The sequence below is a fragment of the Hyla sarda genome, chromosome 8 (genome assembly GCF_029499605.1).
Source record: "Hyla sarda isolate aHylSar1 chromosome 8, aHylSar1.hap1, whole genome shotgun sequence".
In the NCBI taxonomy this organism is placed as follows: domain Eukaryota; kingdom Metazoa; phylum Chordata; class Amphibia; order Anura; family Hylidae; genus Hyla; species Hyla sarda.
Genome location: NC_079196.1, coordinates 83,083,964 through 83,097,860, shown reverse-complemented (window position 1 = coordinate 83,097,860; position 13,897 = coordinate 83,083,964). Strand labels below are relative to the sequence as shown.

Below are 13,897 nucleotides of genomic sequence, written 5' to 3'. Positions count from 1 at the left end.
GCTCTCCTCCTTTACCATGTTGATTTCCTTTATGTAATTAAATGTTTCTATCATATCCCCTCTGCCTCTTCTTTCTTCCAAGCTATACATGTTAAGGTCCTTTAACCTTTCCTGGTAAGTTTTTTCCTGCAATCCTTGTACTAGTTTAGTAGCTCTTCTCTTAACTCTCTCTAAAGTATCTATATACTTTTTGGAGATGCGGCCTCCATTACTGCGCACAATACTCCAAGTGAGGCCTCACCACTGTTCTGTACAGCGGCATGAGCACTTCTCTCTTTCTACTACTTATACCTCTCCCTATACATCCAAGCATTCTACTAGCGTTTCCTGCTGCTCTATTACACTGTCTTCCTACCTTTAAGTCTTCGGAAATAATTACTCCTAAATCTCTTTCCTCAGACACTGAGGTCAGGACTGTGTAAAATATTTTATATTTTGCCTGAGGGTTTTTTCGCCCCAGGTGCATTATCTTGCACTTATCCACATTAAATTTCAGTTGCTTACCATTTTTCTAGTTTTCCTAAATCCTTTTCCATTTGGCGTATCCCTCCAGGAACATCTACCCTGTTGCATATCTTTGTGTCATCAGCAAAAAGACATACCTTACCATCGATACCTTTTTCAATATCACAAACAACAAAATTGGTCCCAGTACATATCCCTGAGGTAAACAACAAGACCTTGCTTTGAATATTCTCCATTGACTACAACCCTCTGTTGTCTATCACTCAGCCACTGCCTAATCTACTCAACAATATGGGAGTCCAAGCTCAATGACTGCGGTTTATTGATAAGTCTTCTATGTGGGACAGTGTCAAAAGCCTTTCTAAAATCTAGATATGTGGTATAGGTGAGTAATGGTGGATGTGGGGATCTGCGTCACAAAATTTATAGTATAATAGGAGGTCCACAGAATATATAAAACATTATATTACATAAACAATTTCTGAAAAGGAAGGATTGTCCGGCACCAGGTATGCTCTATAAGATCACTTTTTATTCATGCCATAGCAGGGAAACAGACATCACAGGACTGTAGTAATCTGACGCTTTTCGCTCTCTCTTGAGCTTAAACGTAGACTAAATTTAACAGTCAAACATGCAATTAAAATAGAGACTCAATGGTCACGTGATAAAATACCTGACATAGGTAGCAATTGTAAAAACCCGGCATGGATATCATCTGTTAGTATTACAAAATTAACTGGATCCCTCCACTATTGCGTTTTTTACTCGCTTACTGTGTGATCACCCTATGAGTGTGAATGGACTCTAAATATTGTGTGCAAAGACAGGCAGGTATATACAACTACATGCACATAATAGATTACGATATATTGATATCGTACATGCACAGGTCAATAATAGAATAGAATAATCAACCTCATTATCTATACTTATAACTCGGAGACCCGCGTGCATGTATCTACTAAAAGATGATATACATGCTATAAATTAATAGATATACATGACTTGAAAATAATTCAATGCACAATTTACTCAGTTTTAATTTACATCCATATCCATTACATATTAATACCGTAACTATCAGTAACTGCACTCTAATAGGTATCTAAACACACTAGGCGGAATCACCCTCCTGACACTCGTACCAAAAAACTCATTAATCTACAAAAATAAGGGGCTACAACGCTAGGGGCATCCGAGGAGGCATAGAAAGCTATACTGTATTCCTATGTGCAGGTCATAATTAAATCTAAGCGTTTATTCATTCCCCGCGGGTATCTGGTATCCAAAAGAAATATCCAGCATGTCTCTTTGTTGAGGAGGCGTTTTCTCACATCTCCTCCTCTGATGCCTATTTTAACCCTTTCTATACCAGACACCCGCAGGGAATCCAGCTCCCCCGCGTGCACATCCCAAAAGTGGCGTGATAACATAGAGATGCCAACTCCTTCACTCCTGCTATCAAAGATATGTCTCCTGATTCTTGTTTTAAGGGTATTGGTAGTGCACCCTACATATTGCATGTTACACTTGGTGCATGTGGCCACATAAACTAACATAGTGGTGTTACAGTTAATGTATTCACGTAGTTGGTATGCTTTTTTTAGTTACACAAGACATTATTTCTTTGGAATGGTGCATATATTTACATGTAATACATCGATTGTGACCACAACCCCAATTTCCTACAATATCAAGCCAGTTGCGATGTTTTATTTTATCTTTTGTCTTATATTCTACTTTTTTAGAATTAAATAGACTTGGTGATAGAGAGGAGCCCAATGAAGGTGCTTTTCTAGAGACCGCCATAATGCCCTCTTTGACCACCTCCCTCAGAATTGGGTCTCCCTCTAAAACTGGTGTATACTTTTTGATTATATTTTTGATTTGGGCAAATTGCGCACTGTATGTGGTGACAAAGACTGCTCTTTTTTGTTTATTTTTGGCATTTTGTACATTTTTTATCCTGTTTCTTTTCCCAGTATATTTGATCAATTGCTCTCTGTTAATACCTTCTACTCTTTCCTGAGCCTTGTTGAGACAGTCCTCTGTATAGCCTCTTTTGGCAAATCTACTTTTTAACTCTCCTATCTCTTTTTCCCATTGTACAGGATCAGAGCAATTCCTCTTAGTCCTGCACATCTCCCCAAAGGGGATATTCTGGACCACATGCTTTGGGTGGCAGGAGGATGCCATGAGGACTGAATTTGTTGCCGTCTCCTTTCTGTAGGGGACGACAACAATCTTAGACTCTCTGCTGGATAGGGAGATGTCCAAAAAATTGACTGAGGTGCTACTAAACTGAGCTGTAAATTTGAGATTTAAATGGTTATTATTGATGTAAGAAACAAACTAAAAAAAACGGTATTCTGTGCTCCCCCAAATAATCAATAAGTCATCTATATAGCGCCCTATCCAGCAGATGTCCTCAAAAAAAGGGTTACTGGGTGTAAACAAAAATTGCTGCTCCCAATAAAACATGAAAATATTTGCAAAGGAGGGTGAGTATTTGGCACCCATAGACGCTCCCCGTGTCTGAAGGAAGAAATCGCCATCAAACATAAAATAATTGTGTTGTAACAAAAATTCTGTAACCATGACGATAAATTCCTTCAGACCCGGGGAGTAACTGCTATATTGATTCACATGAAATGCCAGGGCAACAAGACCCGCCTCCCATGGGATGGATGGATATAATCCCACTACATCACAGGTAGCCCAAGACATATGTTCACTCCACTCTCTCTGGTCAAGAATATTAATGACATGTTTGGTGTCCTGTAAGAAAGTGGGCGTGACTTTTGTGAGGGGTTGCAAATAGTGGTCCACCCACTCCCCAAGGCGCTCGGTGACCGATCCTATACCTGCCACAATCGGTCTAAGGGGAGGTGGAAATACCCCTTTATGCACCTTGGGGAGTGAGTGAAACACAAGAACTACTGGGGCCTCTACATATAGATATTCTGCCAACTTACTACTGAGAACACCCATAACAACACCCTCTTCCAAAACTCTTTTTAGCTTAGTTTGAATTGTTTTTGTTCGATCGCTAGTTAGTTTTCTATAGGTGTCAACGTCTGAAAGGAGTTCTATATTTAACTGTTTAAACAGATCAGAATCAAGCACTATCACATTACCCCCTTTGTCTGCATTACGTGTGACAATATAGTTGTTTTCACTCAGTTGTTTTAGTGCCATCCTTTCTCCTTTATTCAAATTATCAGGTGTATGCTTTGACACTATTTTTTCATGCAAGTGCACAAGGTCCCTTTCCCCCAACTCCTGGAATCTATCCAGGGCCTCCGATCGGGAGGCAACAGGATAGAACCCAGGGTTGGTGGAGTGAAACGGAACATCCAATGTATCGTTAACCACATAATTCTCACATTGTAAACTGCGCAAATGTATCATATTCATCTGGTCTTTAAAGTCCCTGCTCATACACAAGTCCACCTGTTGTAATGGTGAGGGTGCTATTTCCGAACTTGCTAACTGGTTATCATCTTCTATTGAAAAAAAGTGTCTCTGTAATGTTAATCCTCGTGCTAGTCTATTGACATCCAGCAAGGTGTTAAATAAATTAAATGTGCAAGTTGGTACAAAGTTCAGTCCCTTACTCAGCAGGGTAATTTGGGGAATAGTAAGGGTACACACAGATAAATTTATAACTGTGCTCACCTCGGAGTGAGGAGTGACCTCAAAGTGTATCTCTTGCCTCCGATGTCGGCGACCGGCCCTCCTGGTTTTTCGTCTCCTTTTTGGCCCCATCGGTTTTTTGGAGCCGCACTTTGCTCCATGCCTATGTTCACATTAGTATCGGTATTCATTGTTGCAAATCCCACTTCTTGTGGGCCTCCTGTTTCAGAGAAGCTCACTCTTCTGGGGGATTTTGAGCTTGGTCTGCGTCTGTGCCTAGATTTGGAGCGTGGAGTGCGCAAGATAGATTTCGGGGTGTCATCTTGCACCTCTCTATGAAGGTGCCAAGAAAAAACTTGATCATTATTGTAATCCTCCGTATCTCTGCGGAATTTCATTTTTTTGATCTCCATGATGTTGCTTTCCACTAGATCCAATTTTTTGAGGATGCTTTGTTCCAACTTGGCAAACTCTTCATGATTCTTCTATGGCAATAATGATTCTTTTAGTGTATCTAGCTCCTTTTGCATGGTTTGCAGCTCTGATTCCTTTTGCATGGTTTGCAGCTCTGATTCCTCTTCTTCAATGATATAGGATATCAGTTTCGCAGAGCAATCCAGGAGAGCCAGGTCCCATTTATTAATGAATTTCTGGGAATAGTTCTTGACTGGTCTTTTTTTCAGCCTTAGACCACGTGGGACCAGACTTTTTTCTAGGTACGTGGTTAGAGTTTGGTGATCCCACCATGTTCTCATTTCTTTTATCATGAGGTCCTCCATTTGCCGGGTTAGAGTCAGCATGTCTGGGGGGGCTACATTCATAGCAGGTGCAGCAAAATCCTGGAACACCGAGCGTGCCTTTGTTGCTCGGTCCGGACCCAATACTTGTCGGTCTCCCAGTGCCGCTTGACTTTGTAGCTCTCCCCCTCCTGTGAGTGATGTTTCCATGATTGGTGCTTGGCGTAGATGTGTAGCTCCTCCACGGCTATGGGAGCAGGACGATCGAGAAACAGTAAACGTCCAAATGCAATGGTGTCCGCTCACCTCCGGAGGCAGATCCCCAACACACCTGTGCTGCCACGGACCCGCCGGTCCCGCCCCGGCTTCAACAGCGTATTAAAAGGAAGGATTGTCCGGCACCAGGTATGCTCTAAAAGATCACTTTTTATTCATGCCATAGCAAGGAAACAGACATCACAGGACTGTAGTAATCTGACGCATTTCGCTCTCTCTTGAGCTTAAACGTAGACTAAATTTAACAGTCAAACATGCAATTAAAATAGAGACTCAATGGTCACATGATATAGGTAGAAATTGTAAAAACCCGGCATGGATATCATCTGTTAGTATTACAAAATGGACTGGATCCCTCCACTATTGCGTTTTTTACTCGCTTACTGTGTGATCACCCTATGGGTGTGAATGGACTCTAAATATTGTGTGCAAAGACAGGCAGGTATATACAACTACATGCACATAATAGATTACGATATATTGATATCGTACATGCACAGGTCAATAATAGAATAGAATAATCAACCTCATTATCTATACTTATAACTCGGAGACCCGCGTGCATATATCTACTAAAAGATGATATACATGCTATAAATTAATAGATATACATGACTTGAAAATAATTCAATGCACAATTTACTCAGTTTTAATTTACATCCATATCCATTACATATTAATACCGTAACTATCAGTAACTGCACTCTAATAGGTATCTAAACACACTAGGCGGAATCACCCTCCTGACACTCGTACCAAAAAACTCATTAATCTACAAAAATAAGGGGCTACAACGCTAGGGGCATCCGAGGAGGCATAGAAAGCTATACTGTATTCCTATGTGCAGGTCATAATTAAATCTAAGCGTTTATTCATTCCCCGCGGGTATCTGGTATATTTTGGACATCTCCCTATCCAGCAGAGAGTCTAAGATTGTTGTCGTCCCCTACAGAAAGGAGACGGCAACAAATTCAGTCCTCATGGCATCCTCCTGCCACCCAAAGCATGTGGTCCAGAATATCCCCTTTGGGGAGATGTGCAGGACTAAGAGGAATTGCTCTGATCCTGTACAATGGGAAAAAGAGATAGGAGAGTTAAAAAGTAGATTTGCCAAAAGAGGCTATACAGAGGACTGTCTCAACAAGGCTCAGGAAAGAGTAGAAGGTATTAACAGAGAGCAATTGATCAAATATACTGGGAAAAGAAACAGGATAAAAAATGTACAAAATGCCAAAAATAAACAAAAAAGAGCAGTCTTTGTCACCACATACAGTGCGCAATTTGCCCAAATCAAAAATATAATCAAAAAATATACACCAGTTTTAGAGGGAGACCCAATTCTGAGGGAGGTGGTCAAAGAGGGCATTATGGCGGTCTCTAGAAAAGCACCTTCATTGGGCTCCTCTCTATCACCAAGTCTATTTAATTCTAAAAAAGTAGAATATAAGACAAAAGATAAAATAAAACATCGCAACTGGCTTGATATTGTAGGAAATTGGGGTTGTGGTCACAATCGATGTATTACATGTAAATATATGCACCATTCCAAAGAAATAATGTCTTGTGTAACTAAAAAAGCATACCAACTACGTGAATACATTAACTGTAACACCACTATGTTAGTTTATGTGGCCACATGCACCAAGTGTAACATGCAATATGTAGGGTGCACTACCAATACCCTTAAAACAAGAATCAGGAGACATATCTCTGACAGCAGGAGTGAAGGAGTTGGCATCTCTATGTTATCACGCCACTTTCGGGATGTGCACGCGGGGGAGCTGGATTCCCTGCGGGTGTCTGGTATAGAAAGGGTTAAAATAGGCATCAGAGGAGGAGATGTGAGAAAGCGCCTCCTCAACAGAGAGACATACTGGATATTTCTTTTGGATACCAGATACCCGCGGGGAATTAATAAACGCTTAGATTTAATTATGACCTGCACATAGGAATACAGTATAGCTTTCTATGCCTCCTCGGATGCCCCTAGCGTTGTAGCCCCTTATTTTTGTAGATTAATGAGTTTTTTGGTACGAGTGTCAGGATGGTGATTCCGCCTAGTGTGTTTAGATACCTATTAGAGTGCAGTTACTGATAGTTACGGTATTAATATGTAATGGATATGGATGTAAATTAAAACTGAGTAAATTGTGCATTGAATTATTTTCAAGTCATGTATATCTATTAATTTATAGCATGTATATCATCTTTTAGTAGATACATGCACGCGGGTCTCCGAGTTATAAGTATAGATAATGAGGTTGATTATTCTATTCTATTATTGACCTGTGCATGTACGATATCAATATATCGTAATCTATTATGTGCATGTAGTTGTATATACCTGCCTGTCTTTGCACACAATATTTAGAGTCCATTCACACTCATAGGGTGATCACACAGTAAGCGAGTAAAAAACGCAATAGTGGAGGGATCCAGTCCATTTTGTAATACTAACAGATGATATCCATGCCGGGTTTTTACAATTGCTACCTATGTCAGGTATTTTATCACGTGACCATTGAGTCTCTATTTTAATTGCATGTTTGACTGTTAAATTTAGTCTACGTTTAAGCTCAAGAGAGAGCGAAACGTGTCAGATTACTACAGTCCTGTGATGTCTGTTTCCTTGCTATGGCATGAATAAAAAGTGATATTTTAGAGCATGCCTGATGCCGGACAATCCTTCCTTTTCATACGCTGTTGAAGCCGGGGCGAGACCGGCGGGTCCGTGGCAGCACAGGTGTGTTGGGGATCTGCCTCCGGAGGTGAGCAGACACCATTGCATTTGGACATAAACAATTTGTAGATAATAAATATTTTAAGTGTGATGCCTACATCCATGCCTAAAATGTTCATTTTATTGTATTCCTAATAAAAGCCGTTTTATATATTCTGTGGACCTCCTATTAAAATCTAGATATGTGATGTCTACTGCCCCTCTGCCATCTATTATTTCAGTCACCCCGTCAAAAAATAAATAAATAAGATTTGTTTGACATGATCTCCCTGATTTGATTTTACATGAAATAAACCCATGCTGTTTTTCATCTTGCAATTCATGGGATTTTAGGTGTTCCACAATCCTGTCCTTTAGTAGGGTTTCCATTAATTTCCCCACTATTGATATCAGACTTACTGGCCTATAGTTGCTTGATTCCTCCCTACTACCTTTCTTGTGAATGGGCACGACATTTGCTAATTTCCAATCTTCTCGGACAACTCCTGTTACCAGTGATTGGTTAAATAAATCTGTTAACGGTTTTGCTAGCTCACACTAAGCTCTTTTAATAATTTTGGGTGTATCCCATCAGGCCCCTTTGACATATTTGTCTTCACTTTAGACAGCAAACGTAGAACCTCTTCCTCTGTAAAGACACATGTATCAAATAATTAGTCTTCCTCCCTAATTGAAGTCCTTTTCCTTCTTTTTCTTCTGTAAAAACTGAACAGAAGTATTCATTAAGGCAGTTGGCTAGCCCTTTATTCTCTTCTACATACCGTATTTTTCGCCGTATAAGACGCACTTTTTCTTCCCCAAAACTGGGGGGAAAAAATCGGTGTGTCTTATACGGCGAATACACCCCCTATCGCGGCGTTCCGCGCGGCCATCAACGGCCGATACCCGCGGCTAATACAGGAAATCACCGATCGCGGTGATGCCCTGTATTAACCCTTCAGACACGGCGATCAAAGCTGACCGCCGCGTCTGAAGGGAAAGTGACACTAACCTGGCTGTTCAGTCGGGCTGTTAGGGACCGCCGCGATTTCACCACGGCGGTCCCGAACAGCCCTACTGAATAGCCGGGTTAGTGCTTACAGGACACCGGGAGGGACCTTACCTGCCTCCTCGGTGTCTTCTCCGTTCAGGGATCCCCTGTATGGCCGGCGCCCTCCTTCCTCGTCATCACGTCGTCGCGTACGTGCATCGGCATGCGTAACGACGTAATGGCGGCAACGGAGAGTGAGGATACCCGGCCAGCAGCAGAGACGTTCCGGAGCGACGGGGACATGGCGACAGTGATGGAGCGACATCCAGGGCAGTGGTGACGGGTCCGGAGCGGCGGGGACACGTGAGTATTACCTCCTATGCAGTGTCTTCAATCTGCGGACCTCCAGATGTTGCAAAACTACAACTCCCAGCATGCCCGGACAGCCAACGGCTGTCCGGGCATGCTGGGAGTTGTAGTTTTGCAACATCTGGATGTCCACAGGTTGAAGACCACTATTGGGTTCAAAATCTTTATTTTTTTAGATTTATCACCTATAAATTGGGTGCGTCTTATACGCCGGTGCGTCCTATAGGGCGAAAAATACGGTACCTTCCTTCCTTTGTTTTTAATTTAGTTATTCCTTGTTTTAATTTCCTTTTTTCATTTATGTATCTGAAGAATGTCTTATCCCCTTTTTTTTACAGACTGAGCTAGTTTTTCTTCTGCCTGCGCTTTAGAAGTTCTCATAACTTGCTTGGCCTCTTTCTGCCTAGTCTTGTAGATTTCCCTATCTTCATTGCTCTGGGTTGTTTTATCCTTCTCTGTCTCTTTTGTATAAAAAATACCCTGGTATGGATATGTCCCAGCTATTACTTTCATTAAACCATTTCTCAGTAACAGTCACTAAATCTACATTCTCAGATGCCATTATTGACCCAAGACATAGAGGATAAAACATACAGGTTTAGAGACATTGCGGGGGCAGACAAAAAAGAGGTTACGGAGCAGTGGAATCTGACAGCCATTTTGTGCCCATGATGCGCTTTCCAAGACCACCTCCAGGTGCGCCATAACCTCCTTTTTGTCTCCCACCGTACTCCCCCCCCCCCACAAAATCTCTACACCTGTACGTTTTATCCTGTATGTTTTCATAATAAAGAAGTGAACAGTTTGCATCAGCTATACCCGAGTTGCCAAGTCCATGGTTCTCTATACTAAGGATTTTACAATCAATCCATTTAATTATGAACCATAATTATTTTTATTCAGAAAACGGGAACGCCAATTTGCTGCTTCGGTGAGTGATGTAATTGCTCTCAGACTTGGCCCAGATCTCATGCTCTGGCATTGTTATATAGACGATATTGTTCTGATCTGGGAGGGTACTACATTAGGCCTAGAGACCTTTATGCAATAACTCATAAAATCTTAGCACGTCAGCACGTAAACCATAGAATTTCTAGGTCTCCTGATTACAGTTGACTCTCCAAATCTCATTTGCAATACATACCATAAATCAGTATAAAAAAATAGTTTACTCATTTCTATGTTAGGTGGGATATGGCATATACAGGAATGAAAGATACATAAGATATCCCCATTTAGTATACATATGTAAACTAGGATATGTATCTGTATTTATGCTCAGTTCCCGTGCATGAGCCTTTTATTTGTGTGACTCCATTCCAGATCTTATCAGCGATCTGAATGTTCTGAAGCCACTGTCATGTGATCATTTTGTAAGAGTATTTCAATGTACTTTTTTTAACCAGAACAAGCATTTTGGCTAATGGTGAATAACCCAAAACAGGTCAGTTGCACGGACTGTTCTGTGCTTTTATTCTTGTACCACTGGATTTAATAAAGACTTTCTCCTTTCAGACATTGCTACTGTGGGGTCTGTGCATAGATGTGCTTACTTGAGATGGAAGTTGTGTTATTTTCCTTTGCTAGAAAAATTTGTTAGGGGGCATTCATATTACGTTTTGAAGATATGGGAACCGGATCAGGCTGGGGGGAGCAAAAACCGGGCTCTCCCGTATCCCAGCCAGACCCAGTGTCAGGATTCGGCAGGCTGGAGGTGGATCCTCTGTGTCAGAGAGGGATTGGCGTGGACCGTGTCGGTGGACCAGTTCTAAGTTGCTACTGGTTTTCACCAGAGCCCGCCGCAAAGCGGGATGGACTTGCAGCGGCGGTAGCAACCAGATCGTATCCACCGGCAACGGCTCAACCTCTCTGACTGCCGAGATAGGCGCGGTACAAAGGAGCAGACAAGAGCAGAGTCGGACGTAGCAGAAAGTCAGGGCAGGCAGAAAGGATCGTAGTCAGGGGCAACGGCAAGAGGTCTGGAACACAGGCTAGGAACACACAAGGAAACGCTTTCACTGGCACAATGGCAACAAGATCCGGCAAGGAAGTGCAGGGGAAGTGAGGTATTATAGGGAAGTGCACAGGTGAAGATACTGATTAAAACCCATGCGCCAATCAGTGGCGCACCGGTCCTTTAAATCGCAAAGACCCGGCGCGCGCGCCCTAGGGAGCGGGGCCACGCGCGTCGGGACAGCACAGATGGGGAGCGAGTCTGGTAAGCGGGTTGGGATGCGCATCGCGAGCGGGCGCGTCCCGCATCGCGGATCGCATCCCGGCTGGGGACATTATCGCAGCGCACCCGGTCAGCAGGCCTGACCGGGGTGCTGCGAACACGAGAACGCTGTGAGCGCTCCGGGGAGGAGCGGGGACCCGGAGCGCTCGGCGTAACACCCAGCTTGTATCTCATTCATTTCAATGAGAAGACCGGAGTCAAACAGTGACTATGGTCAGCTAATTTTTGCTCTGTATCTGTTTTTTTGACCAGACCTAAAACCGCAGCATACCACGGTTTTAGGTCCAGTCAGAAAACGGGATACAGGGCAAAATTGAAATGAATGAGATATGGGCCACGTCTGCGTAAGCTCAAAACATAGAGGAGAAACCTTTTAAGTATACATGGAGTACCCACATGAAGGCCATGATGGTAAGCACGACAAATGGACCTTCATCAGTTAAGAACCCAGCCTGTGTCTGCTATGTCCAGCTAAAATCTGTCAGTAATCTCCAGTCATCTCCAGTCAAAGCCAGCCATCTCCAGTCAAGTGTATGTCAATTGAAGATAAAGTTTTGAGTACTACATGCCCCACAATTTTCAGTAGACTGTGACTGTGGCCTCTCACCAAGTTCACCTGTACCTGCGTAACTAAATTACTGGAAACTTGTTTCTGTCATCTGAACTGTTACGTATTTTGGTCCTGCAACCTTATCAGTAAACTTTAAAAGTGGGTATCCAAAATCTTAGCTTTTGAGGAGTTATTATTGATATATAATTGTGGTAAGTCATCAGGACTACTACCACCAACATCACTACCTACACGTGTTTATACCAAACTCCTGGTGTAACTTACCGACAACCAGCCAGCCGAGTATCCTTAGCACACTATTATACTTCATCCTCTGCTAACCAGAAAAAAAGAGACCTCCCTCTAACAATCTAAGTACAGCAGTCCCTATTGCCCATAGAATCTGAGAAGTTAAATGGCTGGAATCAGTCTCCAACCACCGGTTATTCGGATGTCAGTCAGCTCCTTTGCACATATACTCACAATGACACACATGTGGTGTTCTGTGGAAAATACTACCCCAAAATTATGTATGTGTAAATGGTTAATATTATAAATCAAAGAAGAAGATGTCTGCATTTTATCAGTGCACACTGTGAGAATTAAGTATTGAAATATCCCATACTGCATATGTTATCACATAAGTATACTATATAAACAAATATTGTTCTCTTACAGGATCACAGATATACCAGTGCAAATTCAGATGTCCATTCAGGAACTTATTGGATTTATCCAGTCACTTATTTTGTATGAGATATTCATGGCGAAAAATGCAGAAAAAGCAAAACAACTGCTTTTGGAGACTGAAAAAAGGTGCAATAAAATACATACTTTCATATTATTAATTTTGCTGTTTACATTTCATGGATTATTCTTGAGATTTTTATTTTTCTATCCAACTGCGCAGTGAAAGGGGTACTCCACCCCTAGTGTCCAGACCCCTGCGATCATACATGTTATCCCCCTATCCTTTGGATCCCTTTAAATACAAAAAAAAAAAAAAACCCTACCTACTTAATGCTGCACAGGCTGTGTACATCTGTATGCCTTGTGTATAATGAACCGGATTTAGTTGATGTGCCTTACAAGGTCCACCTGCATTTTTTACTCCTACTCAGAATAAATTCCTACTCAGAATAAATGACATCCATCAAACAAGTCCGATCTCTGACCAAGACGATAGCCACACATATGTCACACATATTCCAACGCTCGTGCCTTCAACGCGCTTCTATTGGTCTGTCACGACCAATGTCATCAGGATGGCAAAGAGCCATACTGGAAAAACCACAAATAAACTAAAATTATGTCCTGTAGATACAGTAGATAACATATGGCATAAAAATTATTATACAGGAATATGTTGTAGCATTAGCTTGGTTTTACTATCCCATGCCACATATATAAACTTGTTAACGCAAGAAATATAGCACCGCCTGCAAATGAAATCAGAGAGGCATCATCTGGTCCTTGGCACCAGGAAATGTCCATCCGTCTCAATTTTGGTGCCTAGAAATGGAGGAGACATATACAATGCTAGTTTCAAAGATCTCTGATGCCCTGTGGAGAAAACATTTATACAGCCGTGCTGTTACTCACTGTGATGCTGCTCTCTATTGTAGTCAGGCTACTGAGCAGAACCTGCCGTGATGCAGGGAGTAGTGTTGAGCGGTAGTGTTGAGCGGCATAGGCCATATTCGAATTCGCGAATATTCGCGAATATATGGACGAATATTCGTCATATATTCGTGAATATTCACGTTTTATTTTTTTGCATATGCAAATATTCGCGTATGCAAAAATTAACATATGCGAAAATTTGCATATACAAAAACCTGTACAAGCAACAATGCGCATATGTGAAAATTCGCGCACCAGTCTCACACAGTAGTATTAGAGCCTTCTTTACACC

The 13,897-nt window shown here is 41.9% G+C and overlaps 1 protein-coding gene across 1 annotated transcript in view; it reads left to right on the top strand.

Annotated features, from left to right (window-relative positions):
• LOC130284952 (putative methyltransferase DDB_G0268948) overlaps positions 1-13,897 on the top strand; it is a 139,841-nt gene that overhangs the window by 114,351 nt on the left and 11,593 nt on the right. The window contains exon 6 of the mRNA XM_056535935.1: positions 12,661-12,798. Within this exon, the coding sequence (XP_056391910.1) occupies positions 12,661-12,798 (138 nt within the window). The remainder of the gene's footprint in view (positions 1-12,660; positions 12,799-13,897) is intronic.